The sequence below is a fragment of the Chiloscyllium punctatum genome, chromosome 26 (assembly GCF_047496795.1).
Source record: "Chiloscyllium punctatum isolate Juve2018m chromosome 26, sChiPun1.3, whole genome shotgun sequence".
Taxonomy (NCBI): domain Eukaryota; kingdom Metazoa; phylum Chordata; class Chondrichthyes; order Orectolobiformes; family Hemiscylliidae; genus Chiloscyllium; species Chiloscyllium punctatum.
In genome coordinates this window covers 58,007,162-58,034,718 of record NC_092764.1, presented here as the reverse complement: position 1 = coordinate 58,034,718, position 27,557 = coordinate 58,007,162, and the positions used below count along the sequence as shown (strand labels likewise).

Genomic DNA, 27,557 nt, shown 5'->3' with positions numbered 1-27,557 from the left:
AATTAAGATGGGAATAAGGTCTTAAAGGTTCAGTAAATAAATAATTCAGCAGACTGTTCCTAGACCCTGCACAATTTGGTAATGGTGAGAAATTTGGGAGAATCGTGTGAAAAGTTGAGTGAGGCCTTTCTCCATGGCAACTGTAACAAGTTATGTTTTTGAATTAAATTCCATATGTTGAAATGAGGTTCTCACTAGTGAGTGGCAGGAGAAAGACACACTAACTTTCCTTTCTACTGTCCAAAGCCTTAATTTAGTATTGCTCATAAGCCACAAGCTTTTCAGCCACTCAGGAGCCAATCAAATAGTTTTTGTCAAGATGGTGGCTTTTTATTTGTTGAGTTTGTGACCAACTAGCAACCTGTTGTTAGTTGAATCCCACTTTGTGTACAGACTCCTAGAGTCCGGGTTTTCCCTTTCATACCTTTTCCAACCTCATACAAAACAACAGTGTAAACACAACTTGCATTGAGTTTCAGCAGCTTGCTCTTCTTCAGAAGAACTCCAATTTCTTCCTCAGACCTTCACTGTAAAATGGTCCTTTTTCCCCATTCAATTCACAATCAAAAATAAAGTAAAATATAAAGATTAAATTTTGCACTTGTAAAGAACATTTGAATCAAAGGAGGACCAAAAACCCAAAAATGCAAGGTAGGAGTTAAAGGAAGTTTGTTAGACTAACTGAAAATGGGAAGTGGTGTTCCACAGGAATCCGTGCTGGGACCACTGTTGTTAACCATGTGCATAAATGATATTGACTTTGCAATTGGAGGTCTCATGTAGAAACCTCTATGTTCTCTGTCGATGTGTGGCTTTTTGATCCTGAGATCGTGAGATAAAACAAATAATTTGTCTTGTTTGCTAGCTATAAATTTATAACTGTGGTGGCATGCATGCCAAATGTAAAACCAAGCTGTGGGTTTGCTGTAGGTGTTATTCTTGTACATTGAAAGGAGAGAATGGCGTCCAGACCACTAACTAATGGTCAGGTTGGAATGCATCTGCATGCTAGAGGTCAAAGGCCTTAGAAATACTCCCTGTGTTCTATTGTGAGTAAAATGCTGAAGTAATATAATTTCATGCCTTCTCATTTTCCACAAAGAAGACGTACGTTTTGCCCCACATGATGGAACCATAAACCTGCACTTTATTAGTGTTTATTTTAAGCCAGATCAAATGGATAACAGAATTAATCAAGTAGAAGCTTCAATATTTAGGTCTATGGTCTGGCAGAGTGTGTGTAATACAGCTTTGCTTTGATGAGTAACACATGGTGAAAACTTCAGAGAACTAGGAACAATCGGAAAATGATCAGTGATGTGGTTCACCCTTCCTCTCTTTTGAATAGTTTGCATTTCGAGTCAGGCAATTTACTAATTTGTTTTTCTTTCCTTTTTTCCCAGATTCCAGTAAATTAGGAATATAATCTTTTATGTATGCATTAAATTACATTATTTTTTTAAAAAGTCTTTTATCATTGCTGCATGAATTTAAGAAAAGTTTTTTTTTCGATATGAAGGTTTGGCACCCCATTCTTTAATTCCCCAGTAACATTGATCTTCACCAGGCTATGCAGTATTTTTGGAGGGTAGTTGACCTTTTTTTGACAACTGAGAGGTCAGGAGCCATCCCAAGACCCATTGGTTGAAAATAACACAAGTGACGGCAAGTATGTCACTATTGCCAACATAGTAGCCTCTCAAACTACAAAACAAATACCTACATCACAACCCCACTATTTCAGGATCAAAAAGCCACACATCGACAGAGAACATAAAGGTTTCTACATGAGACCTCCAATTGCAAAGTCAATATCATTTATGCATATGGTTAACAACAGTGGTCCCAGCACGGATTCCTGTGGAACACCACTTCCCAAAATGTTGGACACCTTGGATGAAGATTGAGTAAAGTCCATAAGATGTAGGAACAGAAGTAGGCCATTTGGCCCAAAGACCTGAGTAAGAATGAGCCAGAGCAGGACACAGTGTGACAGCATATCATAAGATGGTACACTTTGACCTTAAGAAGAAAAGGGAAGTTCAGGGAAACAGTCATCACCATAATGTGGGTGAGGTAGAGGTGCTGAAAATTTGGGGTGTCTTACATGTTTCTTGCATCAGGTGCAGGAATTAGTGGAAGACCTGCATTTATGATGATGTAATCAACTGATCATTGATCTCTTTCCTGTTCAATAGTTCCCATTAATAAAGTTATAAACTCCATCTCTATTTCCTTGGGATTTATTTTAAGAATGAATGCTATATACTAAAGTGACTTTATTGACCTCAAACACACTCCTCCTCCATTACAATCCAGGCACTTCCTGGCATCAAAAGTATAAACTTTTGCTGCTCTGTCATTTCGCAATGGAGAATGAACATCCTGAGTACCCAATTTTATGAGTCATTTTTGGAGAAATGAATTTTAAAATATGTTTATTCTTTGAATTGATTCCTATCTTTGAATGTTGAAACTGTTTTAAACAGGATTTATTAAAATTTGCTGGTTGTCGAAATAATTTTGGATCTGGCAATCTTTCCCTTTGTGCGAGGGCCAGAAGATGTACTGCCCTATTCTTTAAGATTTTCTGGTATATATTCCTTTAAGCACATTTGCTTTTCAGACTGGAGGCCTGTGACCAGTGGTGTTCTGCAGGGAATGGTACTGGGTCCACTTTTGTTCGTCATTCGTATAAATATCTTGGATGAGAGTATAGGAGGCATGGTTAGTAAATTTGCAGTTGACACCAAAGTTAGTCATGTAGTGGATAATGAAGAAGGTTATCTAAGATTACAGAGAGATCTTGATCAATGGACTGAGGAGTGACAGGTGGAATTTAGTTTGGATAAATGTGAGGTATTGCATTTTGGTAAAACAAACAAGGCCGGAACTTATACAATTAAAAGTAGAGCCTTGTGTAGTGTTGTAGAACGGAGAGACGGAGAGGGTTTCAGGTACATAATTCTTTGAAATTTGTGTCAAGATAGACAGAGTGGTTAAGGTGTCTAGCAAGCTTGCCTTTTTTGCTCAGATGTTTGACAATAAGAGTTGGGACATCATATTGAGGTTGTACAGGACATTGGTGATTTTCTGGCCACCCTGGAAGGTACGGTGGCTCAGTGGTTAGTATTACTGCCTCACAGCACCAGAGACTTGGGTTTAATTCCATCCGTGGGCAACTGTCTGTGTGGAGTTTGCACATTCTCCCTATATCTGTGTGGGTTTCCTCTAGGTGCTCTGGTTTCCTCCCCCAGTCCAAGGATGTGCAGGTTAGGTGGATTGGCCATGCTAAAATAGCCCATAGAGTCAAGAGCTATGCAGATTGGGTAGGTTAGACATGGGAAATGCCGGGATAGGGTAGGGGGATGGATGTGGGTGGGATGCTCTTTTTGGAGGATTGGTGTGGACTGATTGGGTTGAATGGCTTCCACACTATAGGGATTCAATAATATTGTTCAACTTGACAGGATTTAGAAAAGATTTATCAGGATGTTTGTCAGGAATGGAGGATTTGAATTATGAAAATAGCCTGGATAGATTGGGACATTTTTCATTGGAGTGTAGGAGTTTGAGAAGTGACATTATCTAAGTTTATAAATCATGAAGGGTGTAGATAAGGTAATTAACATAGCTCCTTTCCCTAAGGTTTGGGAGTTCAAAACTAGGAGATATTTTTAAAGTAAAAGGAAAAAGATTTAAAAAGGATGTGAGGGGCAACTCTTTTAACACAGAGTGATTTGTATGTGGAATGAACTGCCTGAGGAAGTCGTGGGTGCAGGAACAGTTTATAAGATTCAAAAGACATTTGGGTAAGTACTTGAACAGGAAAGGTTTGGAGGGATATAGGCCAGATGCAGGCCGGTGGGATTAGTTTAGTTTGGGAAGATGATCAACATGGACAGGTTGGAACGGAGGGTCATTTTTCATGCTGTATGACTGTATGAAGGTTTCACACCTAAATCTATCCCACTGTGGATCTGTGGGATAGGTTGACAAGGCAGTCACTCAACAGAAGGTTAGGTTCAAAGTGAGGAGGATGCTTGCCCCAGAGTACATTCTGTGGTAAGAAGCCATGTGTAACATGGGGAGACCACTGAGAACCCTCCTACTTATTTGCATAGCTGCATAGTTATAGGCCTCATCGGAAGGATTGTAGCCAATCAAAGTGTTCAGTGCTGGGAATCGGTCTTGTGACTGGTTACTGCCCACTGCCAGGATAATCCAATCGGGTGAGAGATTGATGATGTTATTCGTCTGAAATCCATTTGTTGTCTGTGTGATTCCAGTTCGTGGACTGTTGATCTCAAATATTCCTAGCCATGCACAGCCATTTATCGCTGTTCTGTCAGTCTGAAATACTCAGCGCTGATGCACATAATCCAGTCCTCTCATTACTTTATATACCTCCCTCAGCATTCCTGTAGTTCTGTGCTACTCCAATGTATGCAGGCACAGTTCTTTAATCTTATCTGTGGGACTAAGATGCTTCAAGATGGAGATTACACATGTCGAATCACTGTGAACCTTGCTGAAGGACATTACATACCCACTGCATTAAGGGACAGAGAAATGGAATATGGAATCTTGAGTTTGATTTTCTGTAATTGTGTCAAATTGGCAACAAAACCATATTACAACAACATCATAATTGGGGTAGAAGTAGACCATTCAGCCATCAAGTCTGCTCTGTCATTCCATGAGATCATGGCTGATTTGATAATCCTCAACTCCACTTTGCTACCTTATCTCCACACCATGCCAACTTGTATAAGGAATTTTAAAAAATCTAAATCTGTCCAGTCCCCTAGGAGCCTTTTGTGTTTGAGTAGGTTCACTGCTCATTTTTCCAAACTCCAAATTCCAAACTCTTAACCTACTCAACCTCTCCTCATAAGACAGTCCTACCAATACTGGTATCAGCCTCGTGAACCTCCAATGCCAGTAAATCCTTCCTCAGATAAGGGGCCCAAAATTGTTTATTGTATTCCATCTGTAGTCTACTGAGTATCTTGCATCACTTTAGCAAAACCTCTCTATTTATATGCTTCATTCCCTTTGAAATAAAGGCCACCATTCTATTTGTCTTCCCTAATACCCACTGAACTTGTTTGCTAGCTTTTCGCGATTTATACATAAGGACTCCCAAAAGCCCCAGCCTGATCAGCCTCTCCCTATAGCTCAAATCCACCAACCCTGGCAACATCCTTGTACATCTTTTCTGAACCCTTTCAAGTTTCACACTATCTTTCCGATAGGAAGGAGACCAAAATTGCACGCAATATTCCAACAGTGGCCTAACCAATGTAATGTACAGCCGCAACATGACCTCCCAACTCCTGTAATCAATACTCTGATTGGTGCTGAGTCCTCTACTTTTTGTCATTTACATAAATGATTTGGATGTGAGCATAAGAGGTACAGTTAGTAAATTTGCAGATGACACAAAAATTGGAGGTATATTGGACAGCAAAGAGGGTTACCTCTGATTACAACAGGATCTTGACCAGATGGGCCAATGGGCCAAGAAGAGGCAGATGGAGTTTAATTCAGATAAATGCGAAGTGCTGCATTTTGGGAAAGCAAATCTTAGCAGGACTTATACACTTAATGGTAAGGACCTAGGGAGTGTTGCTGAACAAAGAGACCTTGGAGTGCAGGTTCATAGCTCCTTGAAAGTGGAGTCGCTGATAGATAGGATAGTGAAGAAGGCGTTTGGTATGCTTTCCTTTATTGGTCAGAGTATTGAGTACAGGAGTTGGGAGGCCATGTTGCGGCTGTACAGGACATGGGTTAGGCCACCGTTGGAATATTGCATGCAATTCTGGTCTCCTTCCTATCGGAAAGACGTTGTGAAACTTGAAAGGGTTCAGAAAAGATTTACAAGGATGTTGCCAGGGTTGGAGGATTTGAGCTATAGGGAGAGGCTGAACAGGCTGAGGCTGTTTTCCCTGGAGCGTCAGAGGCTGAGGGGTGACCTTATAGAGATTTACAAAATTATGAGGGGCATGGATAGGATAAATAGACAAAGTCTTTTCCCTGGGGTCGGGGAGTCCAGAACTGGAGGGATTAGTTTTCGGGTGAGAAGGGAAAGATATAAACGAGACCTAAGGGGCAACCTTTTCACGCAGAGGGTGGTATATGTATGGAATGAGCTGCCAGAGGATGTGGTGGAGGCTGGTACAATTGCAATATTTAAGAGGCATTTGGATGGGTATATGAATAGGAAGGGTTTGGAGGGATATGGGCAAGGTGCTGGCAGGTGGGACTAGATTGGGTTGGGATATCTGGTCAGCATGGACAGGTTGGACCATAGGGTCTGTTTCCATGCTGTACATCTCTATGACTCTATAAATAATATTCAGCTCTTCCATTCTTCCTGCCAAAGTGCATCACCTCATATTTTCCCACATTAGGTACACCTGCCAAGCATTTTCCCATTCACTTAACCTGTCTGTTACCCTCTGCAACCTCTTTTTGTCATTTGCAATACTTACCTTTCCACCTATTTTTGTGTCATCCACAAACTATGGCTATGGTATATTCATTTTCCAGATCCAAGTAATGAATATATATTGTCAATAATTGTAACTCCAGTACTGATTCTTGTGGGACACCATTAATTACACATTGCCATGATGAAAATGACCCTTTATCCCAACTCTGTCTACTATTAGTTATCTCTGACAACACTAATATAGTATCTCCAATATCATGGGCTCATATCTTATTATGCAGCCAAATACCTTATCAGATACCTTTTGAAAATCCAAATATATTACATCCATTGCTTTCCCTTTCTCTATCCTGCTTTGTTACCTCCTCAAAGAATTCCACTAAGATTGCCAGGCATAATTTTCCTTTCATGAAGCTTGATCATATTATTTAATTCTAAATGCTCTGCTATTTGTGTAATGGACTCTAACATTTTCCGAATAATAGGCATTCAGCTGACTGGACTACAGCTGTCTACTGTTATCTCTATCCTTTTTTGGCACTTATCCAATCATCTTGGATTTTTCTGGAATTGAATGATTCTGAAAGATTACCACCAATGCATCCACCATCTCTGTAGCTACTTCCTTGAAAATCCCTGGATACAACCCATCAGGTCCAAAGGACATTTCAGTCTTTAGCCCTATTTACTCTACGTGCTCATTTCCCAACGACTTTTTCTCCAGTGATAATCATCTTACTTATTTTTTCTCATCTATTTGCCCCTTGACTATTTAGTGCTTTTGGAATGCTATTCTCCAACCCCATCCTCTAAGATGCCAATGTTTTCTTTGGCTTTTCTCAACTTTTTTATATATATTTCAAGAAGCTTTTTGATATTACTTGCAAGTTTACTGTCAAAGTTATCTTCTCCTCTTTGTCTCACTATTTGGTTATCTTTTGTTTTTTTTTAAAACTTCCACAATCCTCTGCATTATCACTAAACTTTGTCATATTATGTGTTTTTTATTTCAATGTGATGCTATCCTTAACTTGTCTGATTAACCATGGTTGGCTAGAATCAAAATTCCTCACTGGGGTAAATCTTTGCTGTGAGCCATAAACTATTTTCTTAAATGTCTGCCATTGTTCCTTGATCGTCTTTGCTGTTGAACTCTTTTCCCAGTCCATGCCAGCCTCATTTCTTTGTAGTTATCCTTGTTTGAGTTTTTGTTTCTAACCCAAGTTCCTCCCTCTCAAATTTTATGCTAAATTCTGCCCTATTATGATTACTGTTTCCTCAGGGTTTTTTTACTCTGTGATCATTATTAAACTTTCCTCATTACACATTACCAGATCAAAAATAGTCTGAATCACTGATCGGATCCACAATATATTGATCTGGGAAACTGTCCTGAACACTCATGCTTCCTCATGGCTTCCCGTGCCAATCTGACTGCTGCTTGTGGCTGCAGAGAACAATATCGATGCCCCTATCACAACTATATTCCTGATTCCTTCACCCATGTGAATCATCTTACTTATTTTTTCTCATCTATTTGCCCCTTGACTACTTAGTGCTTTTGGAATGCTATTCTCCAACCCCATCCTCTAAGATGCCAATCCCTGTACCAAGGTGCCATGGTCATCCTCCCCGAAGGCCCCACTCTTTCCCACTTCTACTGTTGGACAATTGAAGCTCCTCAGTTATAATCCCCTGGATCCTCTTGACTGTCTCACCTGCAGTCGCACCCTCCTGTCCCTGATCACGGGCCAATTTTGAACGACCTAATCTGAGGGATGTGACCGCCTTTTGGCTCAAAGTGTCCAAGTAATTTAGCTCTTCCCTGATGTGCAGCCATATCTGTAGCTCAGACTCTAACTCCTCCACTGAGCTGCAACCACCTCCAATAGATATTTGCACTTTGGATCACTTTGTACAGCAGCTCTCCCATGCTGCTGCAGCAACACTAATCCTGCCATTACTATCATATTTGATATAATTTATAAAGTAATTACTCAAGATTCCATGCTCTTTACCTTTGTGATGCATCATTTTTAAAAACAGAAAAATAACATCAATTTTAATTTAATACTTAAGTTTTTTTAAAAAGGAAAGATAGGGAAAAAAAGGCCCTAAACATAAACTGAAGACTTTATTTTAAAGATTTGATATAAGGATACTGTCTACATTTACATGCAGTTGTGGTCTTGGCTTGGAGCCACTGTATGCTGCACTTTTTGTTTGATTTGGCTATTTCTAAATTGCTCTACTACCAGTGTCTTTCAATCCAGGCATCTTTTCGTACTAACTTGTGGATGCATTGCTTTACCTCATGTTGTGCCAGCCGCAGTTTAATGTGGGACTGTTCTTGAATCCCAAAGCAGTTAAGTTCGGAGTAAGGATAAGGATTTTAGAAAGCATTTATATATTTAGCATTTTGTAAGCAGCGGTGATTTATACTGTCTGCTGTACTTGGTGTCCCTCTTCAGTTCATGCTTTCTTCCAGATTTGTCCGCTATTAACATAATCTGACTTTCTCTCTTTGCTATGCTTTACTGAAACCAGTTTGTCTGATGTAGTTAATCATAGAACCATAGAATCCCTAGTGTGGAAACAGGCCCTTTGGCCCAACAAGTCCACACCAATCCTCCAAAGTGTAACCCATCCAGACCCTCTCCATGCACCCAACCTACACATTCCTGAACACTATGGGGAAATTCAACATGGCCAATCCATTTAACCTGCACGTCTTTTGGATTTTGGGAGGAAACCGGAGCACCTGGAGGAAACCCACGCAGACTCGGAGAATGTGCAAACTTCACACAATCACCCAGATCCCAATACTTGTATTTATGCTGATCTCTGATGGGGACTTCCAACTAGTTTCTCCTATTGAGTTCTGAGGAAGGGTCATCGGATCCAAAATGTTAACTCTGACTTCTCTTCACAGATGCTGCCAGACCTGCTGAAGTTTTCCAGCAGCTTCTGTTTTTGTTTTTGCTTTACAGCATCCTCAGTTCGTTCAGTTTTTATTTAGTTCTTCCTATTGTTGTTTTGTCAGTTCATCATGTCTGCTTTGCTCTGGGAGTCTGTTAGTTTGGCTCAGTCCAAATTAGTTCATAATCAATCTGCCATCAGTTAGATGGATGAATAAATCTTGGTGCTGCAAGGGAATTTTATCTACTGCTGATATGTGGCAAACTATTACTATTGAGATCGGTTGGAAATGTACTGTATGTAACCAGGCCACAATTCTCTGTCAAAATAATGCTGAAGTAAACAATTGTCACAATTGTTAATGCACAGATGCTGTAGCAACTTTAGGAGAGGGACAATTGCAAGGTAAATCCAGAAATCTGAAAAGTTGCTGCCCCCGGTTATGTCCCTCCCTCACTAACTAACTTTGTGGAAATACCATTGGGTTGGCAGCTTCTTAATTAAAATTCATGCAATGATATGAAGTAACTGTAATTCTACAGTAGATATGAAAAGATCAGACTGCAGACAGTTGTTCCTTGTCCAGCTCAGTTTAAGTACCTTTTTAATAATGTGGTATGCACTAATTATAGCGAGTCAACTTTCCTGGCACTGAAAATGAATGCTTACAAGTCTCATTCCTTCAGGGTTTAGTTTTTGGACCTTTTAAATATGGAACATTTTTGTTTTGCTTGTTTTTCCTTTCTGTCTCTCTCCTTATCTCTTGATCCAGTCCTACCCTCTGTTAGGGCACAGTTTTCCAGGCCCAGAGATAGGATGACAGCGTTACCTGCACCTGAATATCAGTTAATGATCTCAATGTTGTCCTTCCTGGTCTGCAATTATCTCCGCTCCTGATAGGATGAGAAAGAGCCGGCCCGCTCAACAGATGTACTCATAGAATCACAGAATTCCCACAGTGCGGAAGCAGGCCATTCAACCCATCAAGTCCAAACCGACCCACCCAGATCCACCCACTATCTCTACAACCCTGCGATTCTCATGGCTAACTCACCAGCCTGCACATCTTTGGACTCTAGGAGAAACTCAAATGGACACCGAGCCACCATGCCGCCCGGCAGTGATGGAGGCAGTCTGCCACTGGGGAGTGGGGGGGGGTGCAGTCTGGAGGGAGATTTCAAGCATACAGAATAAGAACAGGAGTAGGCCAGTCAGCTCCTCCAGCTGTCAGTAAGATCACGGCTCCTCTGTTTTTTGTTTCAAACTCCACATTCCATTTCTGTGCTTTTGGGGCTCTGAAGTCTAGTGGCAAATTTGTGCCCAACCCTCCTTCTACCCCATACCTCCATTACTGCCAGCCAGTCTCTTTCCATTCCACCCCAGAAACTCTCCTTGCCCCCAAACAGCACTTACCATCGCCATCAGAGATCCTTAGTTGAGGCTCCACAGCTTCCAACAGCCACCAGACACTGGGAAGTGGAACCGCAGCAGGTTCTAGTGCTGTTGGCCTCTGCAGCATCTGCAGTAATTTGCTTCTGTTAGGTGACAACATTATCTGATTCACTTGTCAGGGCAAATCTTTGATCAATCAGAGTCAACCAGCTTTGCTTAAGATTTGATCAATGACTGACCAGTAACTGCCAAGCTATGATTAATGCATTCTTCATGACAACACCCCTACCAATCAGAATCCACTTGCTAACCAACTGGGCTGTCTCCTTTCACAGAGTATAACTGTTGTTTTCCATTTACTTCGGTATTTGTTGTAAATTGTCCTGATGAATGCAAAGCAAAAAACTTTACAAAGCTTTTTAATAATACCTAAGTTTGGTCCTATCAAGTGATTTCCTCCTTAGCTCTTGCACTGTTCACTTTCATACTGTTTGAATCAGGTTGGTTAAAGACATAAATGTTTACTTACCTCATTCATTCATGTCTCTCAAATGCCTGGCTTCCCTCACTGAGATGTCATCAACTTCCCCTTCCATCACGTTTCCAAGCAAGAACATTTTGAATCTAAATGTCCACGAGCCAGTCTAATTAATGACAGATATCCCATTAAATATTTTGCTAGAGCAACTAATAACCTATTTAGCGCACTATTTTAAGCAATTCAATAATGTATTTTAAATAGCTCTGCTGATTTGAGCCAAAGTCAGCTTTTGAACTGTTTCGAATCGATTGTTCTCAACTTATTAAATTGTGATTATTTCAGTGTTGAGATTCTGCTAACAATTAGGAGAGCGAGGTGGATGGTGAGATTTCCTCTTCCCTTGAAAAGAATGTGCTGCTTGCTGTCTTGTTAATTTTACCTTCCACCATGTTACAGATGAAGTCACATGTAGACCAATGTGTTTATGACGAGTGATGGAAATTGTATTGCCAGTGGTGAAATTCTCTCTCAGTGAGATAACGCTGGATTCTACTTATTACAACAATGCAAAATAGTTTCAGATTCATGCTAACAGAAACCTGGCTGTTTGATTCAAATAGTAAACTATCTAAACTACCTTCAGGCTATTAGCATCAGGCTATTAACACCTCACATCGCTTCAGATTCACACCAGGTCCCCATTTATTTGTTTTCCTTGATCAGAAAGTGATAAAATTAAGTAGTAGAATTCATCTAGTCTCTGTAGATAGGTAATGGGCTGAAATTGGTAGCTGTAGTCTTAAAATGATCCATGATAGCTGTAGTGTGTACATCCATAATATTTGATTTTTCTGGTTAAATCCTATGACGATTGGTAAAGTTACAGGCAGCCAATGTGATGAACAGACCTGGGCCCACAAAGAGTATATTCTTTTCACAATTTGGTTGTAGAAGAGACTGAACGAAAAAGGAGTTTGGTACACACTGGAAGATAAATATCTAGATCACAGTATCTCCGTTTTTACATTATATGGAACCAGCAGTGAGTATAAATGTCAAGGTGAGATTGAAAGAGTCTTTCACTGATATCATTTCAATTTGCTATCTGCACATTAATTTATTACTTGCACTTGGATAATAAGCACTGAAATTATGCTTTTCAGGATTCTAACCTACAGATCTCTCTTGCCATGGTTTATTGCTAACAGATACTGCCTCAGGCAGGAGGCAGTCGAGATTTATCAGACAACTTAAAAGCCGCACAATGTTATTGATAACTTCCATATTCCTGACATTATTACCTCTTGTCACCAAGTTGTATGAGTTCAATTCCTGTCAGATACAAAATCCAAGGCCTCCCATCCCTCACTGCAACCCTACTTTTCCCTTGACACATAACAAGGTGCTAGCTCTGCAGGGGTGGGTGAAGCCACATACAAATCCTGCGACAGAGGGATGAGGACCAATGGAATAGTGTTCAGAAAAAGGGCTGACCAGTTTGAACAGTAAAATGCTTGGTGCTTGAGAAAACTGCCAGCAAATCTGATGTCAGTATCAAGGAGTCTGAAGGAATGCAGCTCAAATTTGGCAAGGACATCTTGGAGCGAATTTGGAATGTGTCCTTTCCAAGATGTAACCAACTACATGAAAGCACTGAAACAGAAACAGAAATTGCTGGAGAAACTCGAACAGGTCTGTCAGCATCTGCAGAGAGGGAGTAGTGTTAACATTCCGGATCCACTGACCCTTCTTCATGACATCAGTTGAGCACTCAATTGTGGTGCAGTGTCTGATGGCCAATACCTCAGTTTCCATTGTAGTACCAACAGTGGTCTGGGTTGTAGAGTATGGTATAGAGCAGCCAGGGTCTCATTGATGAGGTGTTTAAACGTTGCAGGAGTGGCAGCCTGGTGCAGAATCACTGTTGTGGAGGTAGTGGACATGCTTCAGGGTAGTGTTCTGAATTTGTGACAAAGCTGCTCCTCCAACAAATGTCCTTGGCTTTTTTTTTCCCCAGGGAGGTCATAAAAGACACAGACTCCCAAAAGTCTGGGTTTGAAGGGTTTCAGGGCCATTTTGATTATAGCTAACAGGTACTGGCAGATGGCTTTGAAGTTTTAAAAAGCACACTTGTACAATCAAAAGGGAATGGCCAGTTCTCCCAGCTCAGCTTTTCGCTGGTTTGATTTGCTTTAGCAGTAGTGGGGGAAAAAACTGCTGACCCTAAAAAAGCAGACTGATCTGCTTCTCTCTCTCACTTATTTCCTGTAAAACCCTGGGTTTGATTTTACCTTTTGTTCCAAGGGGTGTTGATGGAGATTGTTGCAAGTATTGGAACAGCATCATTAAGTTAGGATAATTGGTTGAATTATTCTGTATTCAGCTCTCTTTTGTTTGAGTTTCATTCAGTAATCTTGTAAATAATTCTATTTTGTTTAAAAAGAAGTGGTTTGACCAGCATCATCTCTCCTGGAATATCCACATTGCACGTGCTTAAAACAACTAGCAAAGTTAGGGTCTGTGCTACCTTCTTGAAATGTTTTGAGGGGGTCTGGCCTGGTCCATAACAATGTGCTGACACTCCAGTCACACATGCAACAAGCACTAACCCTTTTGATTTATGGTACAACTTTGCATTTAGAGCAAGGTGCTGATAGTACCCTGCAACCATGGGATAGCTCAATATACTTTCAAAACCATATGCCCACAGACTGGCCCTTTGCAATGTGCTCCCCTTTCCCTGCTCCTCTGACCTTTGTAATGCAGCAGTGCATGACAAACTGGGACGTTACAGATTTTGCCTGCTCCATCTGAAAGAATCCGAACACGAAAAGATTCAGCTCCACTCTTATTATATAGTTCACATTGCCGTGAGGCTGCTGGTCTGATTTGAAGAGGTGGCACAGTTCCATGAGCACCTCCTTGGATAACCATCCTCCCTTCCTGGTCAAGGTCAAGGTCAGAGAAGAGCTTCTGCATGACTGTAACTTGACTACATGAAGGCTCTGCCTTCGAATATCCTGTCTCTGTTCCTTCCCCCTCATGTGCTGCAGCCCAAGAGGATCTAACTATGGTACCCATGCGATGGCCTGACCAAAGCCCTTATCTGTCACAGTCCAGACCTTCCACTATAACAGCACCAACCCCTGTCAAGATCAACTCTTAACCCCATCAAGTGGTTTCACAGACTTGAAAGAGCCATCAGAAATTAGTCAGCAACTAACCTGCAAGTTATTGATGATCCTTTAATTAATTGCAGAGGGAAGTGAGGAAGGATTCTTCCAGATTGCAGATGTAAGAGAGGGCATTGGCTCAAACAGCACAATCCAAATGGTTGCAGATCAGAGTTAGGTGCCGACTGAAGTCACAGTCTGTTTATTCTCTCTAGTCCCAATGCATGTCCCTAATGTCCTTACCATGGTGGAGTTAGTACGGTTGAAGTGTTCGGGCTGTACATACCTCATGCTTACAAAATAGCATTGATGTGACAGGCAGTAATGAACCCAAAGTTGAGGTGGTGGTTGTAATGGGTGGTAATGTGGCTCTGTGGTTAACACTGCAGCCTCACAGCACCAGAACCCGGTTCAATTCCAGCCTCGGGTGACTGTGTGGAGTTTGCACATTCTCCCCGCGTCTGCGTGGGTTTCCTCCCACAGTCCAAAGGTGTGCAGGTCAGGTGGATTGGTCATGCTAAATTGTCCATAGGGTTAGGTGCATTAGTCAGAGGGTAATGGGTCTGGGAGGGTCCCTCTTCGGAGGGTCGGTGTGGACTTGTTGGGCCGAAAGGCCTGTTTCCACACTGTAGGTCATTTAATCTAACCTAAAAAAAATTATAGGAGGGGAGAGACGTGGAGAAGTTTAGGGAGAGAAGTTCAGAGCTTAGGGACAAAGTAGAATGGCCATGGCTGCCAAAAGGAATTGGAATGCTGAAGAGGTTAAGAATCAGAGGAGAAAGAACATATGGTCTTACAATGATAGAATGGTTATGGCCCACAATAAGGCAATCCAGTCAATTGTATCAATGCTGCCTCTTTTGAAAGATAGCTCAGCTGGTCCCATTGCCTAGTCCTGACCCCCTAGTCCTTACTCCCTGGTCCTGTAAATGTTTTCCCATTAGGTGCTTGTCCAATTCATTTTAGTAAAGCTGCAATTCAATCAACCTCCAGCACACACTCCGGCAGTGAATTCCAGGTCAGAGCCAGACAATGTATTAAAAAGAAAGCATTTCCTTATGTCTCCAATTAGGGTTCCTTTGCCAATCATCTTTTCAATCTTCGTTCTCAACCTTCTGCCAGTGGGAGCCACTTCCATCTGTACTCTGTCTGGACTACCTCATGATTTTGAAAATCTCTATTGAATCTACTCTTTACAGAAAACATGGTTATGAGATCAGCCTCAGCTTCTCCAGTCAACCTGGGTGACTCACACCTTCATCCCTGGGATCATTCTTATGAAGCTTTAGTGAATTTTCTATATTTCCTTCATGTCATTTCTGAGGCATGGTGCCCAGAGGTGGAGAAAAAAAGCCATTCACTGACTGAGTAGTTACTATTTGGAATGCAGTGCCTGAAAGTAGCTTCAATTGGGGGAGGTAGCTTCAATTGAGACCTTTAGGAGGGCATTGGATAGTATTTAAATGGAAACAATGTGCAGGCTTACTGGGAAAAGGCAGGTGGTGGCCCTAAGTTAAAATATTCAGAGCCAGTGTTTAACATGATGGGCTGAATGGTCTCCTCCTGTGTCATAACAATTCTGTGATTCTGAGTATGACACTACTTGCTTTTAGTAAATACTTGATGGCTTGTTTTAATTAGTCTACACCTATCTTCCCTCCTGTTCATTTTGTCCTGGATTATCATTTCCAAATGTTTTCCCCCCACTATCAAACTAAACTGGCTCGACTGCACTTACTGGACTTTGCCCACTTTTTTGGCCAAGGCCGTAATATTTACAATTTTACTGATTTCATACACATGAAAGACTCTAAGGAGGTTTGAAAGATTATGCCTGTGTCTCCACAATTTCCTCTTTTACTTCCCTAAACTTTCTTAAATTAGTCCCATTTAGCTTTGGTGACTTAAGTACAGCTAGCATTTCTAATCCCACTTGCATATCAATTTATAGCCCATCCAGTGTCTAAACCACCACCTCTTTTGCTACGAATTCAATAGTATCTTTTTATTTGGTAAAGACAGATCCGAGGTTCAAACATAATATCTCTGGCATTTCCTCATCCTCCATGCGTAATCATCTTTATGGTTCCTAATTGGTCCCATTGACTTTACGAACCGTTTTATATTCCCATCAATGAGTTTTGAGTTGCCTTTTATCTTAACTGCTATCACCTTCTCATACTCTCTCTTTGCCTCTCTTGTTCACTTTTCTCCTCTGAGCTTTTTGAATGCAGTTTGCTTTTCGTTCATATTATCCACATAATGAGCTCCCCATTTCTGATTCCTCTTGCGCTACATCTCTTTCACCATCTAGTGAATTCTGGCTTTACTTGTCCCACCTTTTGGGAGTCTCAGTGGGTTGTAGGGCTTGTGGTGGCTAGAGAGACATGGAGTAATGAGCCCATGAAAGGTTTTGCAAATGTTGCTGAATGAGGAGCCATTTTAGATCGGCAAGCACAGGTGGATTCTGAGAGTTAGGGTATGGACAACTGGGCTTTGGGTGATCTCAAGATCAGAGAGGATGGAAATGAGGAACTATCTATGAGAGCAGTGTCAAGGTCAGGAATGCATGGATAACCCAAATAGCATCACTTATACACTTCAGAAAAAGATGAATGGCTCCCACATACTCTGAATCTGCTATTAGCAGAATTTCTGAAGTGTCTCCATGGTGCTACCTTGCCTTTTTCGGCACTGTGATGTGGGTTGCTGTTTTCATTCGTTTTGCTGAACAGTTCTGTTTTATTGTTGATATTGTTTGGGCCTACCCCTGTTAGTACAGTACAAGACACAATCCTTTGACAAGCAGAGCTCTTCATAGAGGCCTTCGGTTACCATCTCTTATTCCCCAAATTTCTCATAACTGGCAGCCAGGCAAAGCAGACGCTATTGTATTCAATTAGACTGATAAGAAATACTTTTCTGAGTCTGAAGACATCCACTTGACCGAAGTCTGACTGCTGGATACTGTTACCTGTGGCACTGTGATTATTTTGATAAAACTCCACTGCTTGTGGATTGATGCCAAGATGTTTTTGTACTGGATGCATTGTGCAACACCACACCAACTGCTGCGACCATTAAATTCTATCAATTCCTATTTGCATGTGGCAGCTGACTTCAGAATGGCTGCTCCACAGATGACACTTCATTACAAGTGAAGTGTAAATCTGCAGGACAAGCAAAGATGTTAGGATGGGGGAAAGTGTTATCTGTTAGCCTGCACCTTCAGGAATGACATTGACTTCACTGCGTGAGGAAGGACAATCATTCCAGCGTATAGGTCGCAACAGTATTCCTGGCACTGACTCACACTTGCCAGGAATAAAATATGTCAAAGCATGACTGACACACCTGCCACACAGATGTTCCACAGCTGTAACAAAGTTTAGTATATTCAGGGACTATTTACCTCCTAAACCTCCCCAGGGAGGCTGTGGAATATAAATAGAATCTCACGCCTGGTACTGATGGGCTGTGATTTAAGCAAATAATTGCAAAATTGGTTACAGCTACACTCCCTATAAATTACTTGGGGCCCCGTTCCATACTTGAGAGGATACTGTGTGTAATCATCAGGATGCATTGTTCTTTCAGTGTGACAATTGCTTACTATACAGAGATTCTCAGCATTCGTAGGAACTTCGAAAAGATTTGGGATAAACGTTAATATGCTTTTGACAGGTAGGAAAGTCTAACAGGAGAAAAGGATGTAAAAGTCACTCTGTATCAACTTTCACAGATGAAGAACCCTCACTTGAAACAGTGATCTATCATTTCCGTTCCAATACTACTTTGTTTCAACATGTTTTATATTTACCTTTTTCTTGGTTTGACTGGTTAATTTGTCTTAAAAGATGATTAATCTGTTAATTTCATTTGAGGAGTTTTGGTTGAAAGAAATTCTTTAGGAGATTCATGAGTTTGGACAGACCTTCTGGGAGGTATCAGTAAATTGACATCTTAATGTGTCAATTCTGCTGTTCTGTATGTTGAAATACACAGAATCTCTTGAATGGGATAATCATTTGAGAAATGAATGAAATTAAACGGAGTATGTTGAAGTCTTACCTCAGGTTTTGAAATACCTCATGCGTTGACAACTTTTTATAGCAGCAGTAACAATCCATGTGTTACTTCTTGAGAGTATGCCACTCTCAATCACTCTTAAACCAGTTAGCTCTTTCCTTCTGAAAAGTGCTCATGGTAATACCACATCTTGAAGTAGTGTCCAACTGACAAACACTATCTAAAATATTTCTCTGCTAGTGGGAACACTCTGTGAACACACTCAATTTTCAGATGTGTGAGAGACTTGGGGTTACCTGCTCAACTGTTGAAGTAATGCTATTCAATATTGTGTCAGTCTTTTAGCCCATTTTCATACTGACTTGATGCCAGCACGTGAAATGTTAGTGGCTGTAGGCCATTCAGTCCTTTGAGGCTGCTGTGCATTTCATTAAGAACCTTCTGACGCTTCTTCAGGAATTTCTCACCACAGATGCTGGCAGGCCTGCTGAGTTCCTCCAGCATTGTCTGTGTTTGCCTCAGATTTTAACCATCTGCAATAGTTTGCTTTCATTTCCTGTTTTAAAATGTTTCCTGTCGCAAATAGACCAGAGACACTATTGACCAAACATTTACTTTTGTCAGCAACTTGTGCTTACCGAATAGAAACGTGACTACAACTTAAGACAAAAAAGCCACTACAGTTGTGTTACCCAATCTGTTAAATTGTCCTTTTAAGTAGACATTCAGTTCTCCAGAATCAGTTCAAATGATTTAATTCTGGTCTTTTCCTTTCTCAGCCTGGAAACTTAACACCAGAATTGTCCTTTACTGTGAAATGTTCTCTAGGTACTTCTTCGTTCCAACTAAGGCTAGAGAAATCTTCCAGGTTTGTTTTAACTCCCTCATAATTTGGTCTCCATATTTGGAATGTGAGCTGCCATCCACATCCTCGCATGGTGAGCCATAATGGCAAGCTGTTAGTAACCGCTGGTTCTGTCCCAGATACTAGCTAATTGAAACTGTTGGCGACATTGTTGAGGAAAGCCCACAATCCAGTATCACAATTAATCCCTTTGTATTCATCCCACCTGAAAGCGCAAGAGCATGGCAAGTTGTATTGGGGTCAGTTAGCTCAGTTGGCTGAACAAATGGCTTGCAATGTACAGTGATGCTAACCGTGAGAGTTCAATTGCCACATGGACAGATGTTACCACGAAGGCACTCCCCTTCTCAACCTTTCCCCTCGTCTATGGACTATGGTGACTTTGCCTTCTAGTTTTATAATGCATAAATCGTTATTGATTAGCCATCATTGAGACGACTGCTCTTTTTTTTATCTTAGATAATTTAAAACACAACTGTTCGCAAGCTGACTCCCTCAACATTTCTGTGGGGTTCTGGGGACTCGCTCTGTTCGCTATTAACACACAGATTGCTGCCATTTTCTCTGAGTGGGATTACCTTGCACCTTTTTCCAAATAAAACTATCTAACTCGCCCTGATCCCACCCCCTTTAATCTCAAACGATCCAATCACCCAGGCTTATTGCAGGCAGATAGCTGAACAGATCAAATGATCCATTCATTTACCTTACATTGAAGAAATGGTCCCTTCTCATTTTGACAACTTAATCTGCGATGTATCTATTGATCTACTGTAGTCACTTGATGGAACATGGAGTTGCTGCATTCTCCATGAATTGATGCAGTCTGAAAAGTTGCTGGGGCTCTCTCTTGAAATCTGTGTCCTGGTTTTCATGCCCTCTTGTTTAGCAGTTGGAGGCTCTCTTCCTGTGCGTGTCTAGTCTTGTGACACTCCACACTCAGTTTATTGCTCTCTGTTGACTCCATTTCCAACTCTCAATGCCATTTGAACTTCTTCTTCTGTGTGGGTCATTTTTCCAAACCTCAATAAGCCAAACACCTCTCAATGTATTTAAACCATTTACTGTTTGGAAGCTGGATTCTGGATTCCTGGCCAGAGTGGAAGTGGCATCTACTTGGAAGTGAAATGGTGGTTACTGAGTGAAAGCTGAAGATCTGAAAAGTCCTTTTCATCTTAAGTTGCAAACGAAGCAAATATCACTGTGATGGACTCCTCTCATATCAGAAACAAAAGTCAGCACGTTCTTTGTATTTAATTATGTGGGACTTGTTACTGTTGTTAACCAAACAGGCCTTTCATCCTCAGATTGAAAGGGTTGCTCCAAACTCTGCCTTTTTTTGAAATGGTTCCTCATGTAGCAGAAATCCTCAGTCTGTGTTACTGAGGTTTTGGGGAGATCAAACAAGTCATGTTGGCCCTCATTAAAACTGGTTTCAACTTATGGCAGTGACTAGTATCGAACAGATACTACAGCAAGGTGATTGGACAGAATCTTCACAGCCTCCTGTGGGGATAAGAATGGGGGCAGGGGTGGGAAAATAGCGGGGAGGCGTGTCAGGCTGACCTCTCTGGGCAATCCTGCTGCTTGGAGCGTTCCCCAGGGAGATGCTGGAGATAAGGTCGTGAGAAATGTCAATAGGCATTACCCATTTGGCTCCCTGGGCCTGCCCCGCCATTCACTGAGATCATGGTGGGTCTGACTGTGACCTTAACCTTTACTTTCCTGGCTCCTCCCCCACTACGTAACGACTGACTCTCTTGTGGCTCAAAAATCAGTGTTGAACGCAATTGATGTCTCAAACTTCCCTGCTGTGTGACAAAGAGAATTTCAAAGACTCCTAGTCCTTCTGAGAGAGGAAAATCCTCCAAGTCCTCCTCATGATACATGGGAGACTCCTGACTTTTCGTGCCACCTCGTTCCCAATTCCGCTACAAAGCATAACACCTTCCCAACATCTACCCTTTATAGCCCCCTCAGAATCTTTTATTGTTTCAATAAAAGTACTTCTCACTCTTCTAATAATCAGACCCAATTTTCCTCCTAAGGTGATCACTTTGTCCCAGGAACCAGCTTAATGACCTTGTTTGGTTTGCTTCCAATGCCAGTATGTTCCTCAAGTACAGAGAGAAAAACTGTCCATGAAACACTAGGTGTGGCCTTATAATGCCCTGTGCACTACAGAGGCAGGTAGACAGTGAAGTAATTAAGGGCCATGTGAGAGGTGGTATTACCAGCTCACTGGCACTTTGGGTATACAACAGGCACCATGTGAAGAGGGCACCAACCTCATTGAGGTAGCTCCCCTGCAGCAGTTATTGGGACAATTAGGCACAGGGTCCCCCATCCCAAAACAAAGGGTCCTGGCCAGATCCAGTGCGTGATGTGGAAGGCTTCCCTTCCAATCCGAGAGACCTGGCATCCAGAATCCTCAGCTTATTCTATTTAATTTTATCCTCAGAGAGCACCTCCATGGTAAGTTTGCCTTGAAATCTCTTGACTGCGTCAACAGTGTTCACCTCTTCCCTTAGGGCTATCCCAGGCTCCATTGCTGCAAGCCCTCTGATTGGGGAGCCACTTGGAAAATCGCCTGCCTCTGGGAATACTGCTGAGCAGTCTCGCTACAAGCACCACCAGGCTTAGGGTCGCCATTTGGTCCCACTGCCTGAGGCCCACAGCCCACTATAAAATCCAATGCAATCAGTCTGACAATTTGACTAGAAAGTTCTTAGTAGATGAAACAAACAAATTATTTCATGCAGTCTTTAATTGGAATGGATGGCATTTAAAGGGATGAAGCAGTTTGCCATTATGAACTGTAGGAAACAGTTCATTTTCTTTGAAATGCATACACCAAAACTTCATTCCTTTCATAGTTCTTTGTTCCTGCCCTGTAGAGCTTGATAAATCTGTTTGTTTTTCCATAATTAGCTCAATGCTGAACACTCCTTAGGTTTTCAGTATTTTTCCCTTGTTGCACTAAATATGTATTAAAATATTGTATACTTTATGTTTTCATTGCTCAACGCTATGTGAAACCCAGGAGTACAAACCCCACAGATAAATTGGATTGTGCACGCAAAATCGGATGGCACTTGCAAAAATAGGAAAACCTGTTATCCTGTGTAACATGATATGCCTTTGAAGTTTTGGCTGTGGACAGATTAACTGTGTAGCAAGACTTGGATCTCTGATTCCTTATAAGGCATAACTGAGCTATTTTTAGAGTTCTCTAGAATGATCGCAGTTTTTTTCTGTTAAAAGTCCATTTTGAAAGTATTGGGTAATGCTGAATTTATCCATAACATTTATTATTGGCTTTTTGTTACCATTCCAGATCACAATCTGAATTCTCAAAAATGACCATTTAGAAAAGACGTGTTTTGAAGTTTATTTGTTCTTCCATATTTATACACGCACAATTACAAAAATAAATGTGAAAGGTAGTTGAACTATTGTGGGATGGCAGAACTGCATAATCAACATGAAAATCCTGGGAAAATATCTGGTTTAGATCTGAAGTATTTATTTATTGCTTTGCTTTTCTTCGTTGCTTTTGTCTTGTTGTCTAGATGTCCTCCATAACAGCTTCTTTCCTCCTTCTGTCGATCATTTATTGTTGCCTATATAAGCAGCCTGACTGAAAGGTTCCTCTCCACTCTCTTGTATGTAGATTCACCGCACATAAGGGACAAAACAACCTACTGGAAAGGAAACCTGGCAAAATGTCCAGTAAAAAGAATAGAGAGTTCCTGGCTCAGTCTGAAAAACGCTTTTGATTTCAGAAATACAAAAATGCATTGTAGAAATTGACTTTTCAACTTTACTGGCAGAACTTTAGTCTGCTCATAGAGTCATAGAGCCATACAGTTTCTGAACAGACCCTTCAGTCGAACTAGTCCATGCTGAACATAATCCCAAACTAAACTATTACCAGCTACCTGCTTCTGGTCCATATCCCTCCAAACCTTTCCTATTCATGTACTTATCTAAATATCTTGTAAACATTGTAATTGTGCTCCATTCACCACATCCTCAGGAAACCACTCTTTGTGTCAACAATTTGCCCCTCATGTCTTCTTAAAATCTCTCTCCTCCCATCTTAAAAATATGCCCCCTAAATCTTGAAATCTCCTATCCTAGGGAAAAGGCACCTACCATTAACCTTATCCATGCCCCTCATGTTTTTATAAATCTCTATAAGGTCTCCCCTCAACCTCCTCTGCTCCCAGTCTATCCAGCCTTTCTTCAGAACTCAAACCATCCATGCCCGACAACATTCTGGTAAATCTCTTCTGAACTCTCTCTTCAGATTGATAATATTCTTCCTCTAACTGGGTGACCAGAACTGGACACAGTACTGCAGAAGAGGCCTCACTTTTGTCCTATACAATCTCAACATGACTTCCCAACTCCTATGCTCAAAGGACTGAACAATGTTCCCCTTCGCTTCCATGCAGAGGGCAGCCATTTTTAAGGGTTGGAAACCTCTAATATTGGGTCAACAAGACTGTTGCTAGTCTATTAAATTTTTTTAAATATCTGATGGCAACAAATTGCATTTATATTGCATTGTGGATGCAAAATGCTATCTCAAGGTGCTTCACAGGAGCATTATCAAATAAAACTATTTATTATTGTGACATTATGCAAAGCCAGCTGACTAAACGTTTGCTCAAAATGGTAGATTGTAGAGAATGTCTTTCAAGGTGCAGAGGTTTAAAAAGGGATTGACAGTGCTTAGGGCCTAAGCTGCTGAAAGGCATGGTCATTAATAGTGGAGCTGTAAAACCAGGCACAAGTCAGATCACATCTGAGAGTTAATTCCAGATAAATATAGAAAGTTAAAAGCTGGTGTCTTTTTACATTAATGGTGGGAAACTACCTGGATGCTGGTCTGCTTAGATATCAAAGTGTTTAGTTCTGTTTGTAAAATAATTCTATTGTTTTCACTCTGATTTGGGATCTGACAGCAAAAAAGTTACTGCAAGCTTGCCAGTTCCTCTGCATATGAAGATTTCTGTCACCAGCTTAATGTGGTCTAGAGCTGACTGTGATTTCCTTTTACCCAGAATGCACTAAAGCACGAAGACGGTGAAGATGATGGACAGATGCCAAACGCACGTAGGGACCGGAGGAAGCTGACCCCAAATGGGGACGATGGACGGAAAAATAGGCGATCAGTAGGACAAAACATGGCTGAACTAGCAACCGGTCCAGTACCAGCAAGAGCACACAGCCCAACGCCAGGAAAAGTGAGTCCAAGCAGTCCTACCCAGTTTGATGTAAAGAATTCAAAGGTGATTTCCATTCAGTCAGCACAAGCAACCACCCAAAGCCATTCTGCAACACCTTCACCCACACCAGTAACTCCTACATGTGATTTAAATTCACCATCTACAAACCAAGTGAAAGCTTCAACAGAGTAAGTTATAACATTGAATTTAATCTGTGTGATATTAACAAATGCTTTATGTTGGACACTAAGCTAGAGCTGGAATTTGGAATGATGTTTTTCTGTGGCGTTATTCATGCAATTTTTCACTCTGTGAAGACAGTGCTGAAGTCCAACAATAGCAAATATGTTAAAAGCCCTATTTTTGCTGAGATGATTGAGTGAACTGAAGCATTTCCAGCATAACAAGTAACTGAATATTTTAAAAGCAAGTACTTCATTGGCTGCAAAGCATGTTGGGATATCTCGAGGTCATAAAAACGTCTATGCATACAAGTTCTTTCATGCTTTCAGTGACTGGATGGCCGCTGGCCTTTGCTATGTAGCTGCTGATTTGTAAATTTGCATTAATTGTACATTTTTCATACACATACAGTTCTTTTTTAAAGAGAGGAATCTATTGACTGTCATTTGTATTATCATCAAAGAGGAATTCAATAAGTCTTTAATTTGTGGAATGATGCATGGCGCTGCTGGCTTATGTCCCAAGTTGTATTTTATGAGCACCATCAGTGATGTAACCTGAGATCTTACATCAGTACAAACATGTTTTTATCCCTGTTAATATTTTTGGTCCTTTGCCTTTTTAACCATAGCAAGCTATTGTTCTGTGATATCCAGCAGCAATGGTAGATTGGGTTCTGGCCCAATAGGTAAAAGCTAAGGAATTAGGTACTTTCTTGTCATCCTATGTCGACTTGGCATTTTACAGCTGCGTCCATGCGCTTGCTGCTTGTGCTGTTGCCCAGTGTTGAATCCAACCCATAAATGAAAAGCATGTGTATTTTATCCAGATGTGATAACTGGACTCGTCACCTTAAGGCATGACATGTAGAAACATTGACACTGCCCAGCTCATCCTTATAGCAGCACTGTGTCTAAGTGAAAACCTGCTTAGCATTCCTGATTTTAAAGAGGATGATGAGGAATTAGCTCATAGTGAACCACAATTATTTGTGAGTTATTGAAGTGGGCATATTTTACCATGTTAGTACATAGATCACAAAAATAATGAAAGTCGGTTTTAGAAATTGTGTATCAGTAAAGCAGATGCAGTAACTGTCCAAACTTATTAAGGAAACAGAATGCAGGACACTGAAACAAGCACTTAAAAAACAAAACAGGCCTATAAATTGCTATAATAATGTACAAGGATTCCTAACTCCCCCAGCGGTCTAGCCAATTTATCCAACCAAGGTCTACAGATCAGAAAGACACCAAATTCAACATCTGATCTATTGCGAACATATGAATATTGTTGGGCGCAGATATTATCCAGCCTGTCTGACACAATTGTGGTGCTTGGTATATCAGCGTTCTATGCACTGTTCACCCCACCTGAATCCATATGATCTTTTGAGTGAGGCAGTCAACTGAGCAAACCCTCAAGCCAAGTCTGGGTTGAAGAGAGTGGGTTTGGTAAGATCTGACTGCCCACCCATGCAGACAATCCAAAGCGGTTCAGGAGATCTCTCTCTGACCGGGAAGTTCCAGGATTAGCTTCCCTTCTGTAAGATGTAATCCAGTCCTTCCAGGAAGGAATCCATCAAGTTGGCCCGCACCATATGAGACAGCATTCTGCCCTGGAAGCTCATCGTCCTTTCTCTGGGAAAAGGGCGTCCTGGATAAACAGAAAGAAAGATTCATATTATATTTCATTGTCCGTCCCAAAGCACCTTCCACCCAATGAAGTATTGTCTGAACAGTAAGCACTGTCGTAATATACACGATGAAACAGCTAAGTTGTGCACAGCAAACTCCCATTAATCACAATGTGAGAATGACCAGATGAACCAACTTTGTGATGATTGAGAGCTAATTATCAACTGGGATACTGAGCATAGCTCCCCTGCTGTTTTTTGAAATGGCCCCATGGGATTATTTGTCTCTGATGAGTGAGCAGACACACCTTTGCTTCATCTCATCCAAAAGGCAGTATGTGTAACAAAGCAGCAAAGTGTCAGGCTGTGTGAACCCAGAACCTTCTAAAGAGAGCATGAGTGTTACCATCTGAACCAAGAATGAGATGAGTTGATCTAATCTTTCCATTCTTTCAAATTGTTATCTCCCAATTTATATATTTAGCCAAGATAATCAAGGTTAGTGAAGTTGAGTGAAGTTTATGAGAAACTATAGTGTCCTAACTCTATAGCCCATCTATTAACTGAGATGCTTTACACCAGTTACCCTCAATGTCATTTCCAAAGCTTCACAAACACCTAACTTGTGAGGAGACTAAAGCTCGGCATGTAATCCAAGTATGCCCCGATCAACACCTTGTGCAAGGATAAACCAATATGCCTTGATCCCATGTATTTGTCCAAATTAAACTTCATTTGCCAAGCCAGAAGTCCAATCCTTCAGTTCATCAGGATCCCTCTGAGGCAGGCAAGTGTCCTCTACAGTCCTATTACAAACACAAATATTCCACAGAACTTCCTGTGTGGATTTTCAAGTTGTTTCACCCAGCATCTACATCCCCAAATGATTAATAAAAATAGTAAAAGGTAACAATTAGCTCTTGGTCACTACTAGGGAGTAGTCTCCAAACAGATCTAAATCCATCTGTAAATTCATACTGCCTACATCCGGCTTGCCAGTTTTCAATCCAACCTTTTATTTTACTGCTAGTACCAAAGACTTTGGTCTTCTAATGTTTTGCCTAGCACATAGAGAAAAACTTTTGCAAGTCTACTGGATAACATCTTCAAACATCTACTGGGCATCCCTTTTCTCCACTCTTCATATTCCTTAAAGAAAACACAACTTGATTTGTAAGTCATGAT

General features: G+C 41.1%; 1 protein-coding gene across 3 annotated transcripts in view; it reads left to right on the top strand.

Annotated features, from left to right (window-relative positions):
• Nucleotides 1–27,557, top strand: part of fhod1 (formin homology 2 domain containing 1) — a 310,142-nt gene that overhangs the window by 199,382 nt on the left and 83,203 nt on the right. For all 3 annotated transcript variants that reach the window (XM_072547486.1, XM_072547487.1, XM_072547488.1), the window contains one exon: nucleotides 24,389–24,741. In XM_072547486.1, coding sequence (XP_072403587.1) covers nucleotides 24,389–24,741 — 353 coding nt within the window. The remainder of the gene's footprint in view (nucleotides 1–24,388; nucleotides 24,742–27,557) is intronic.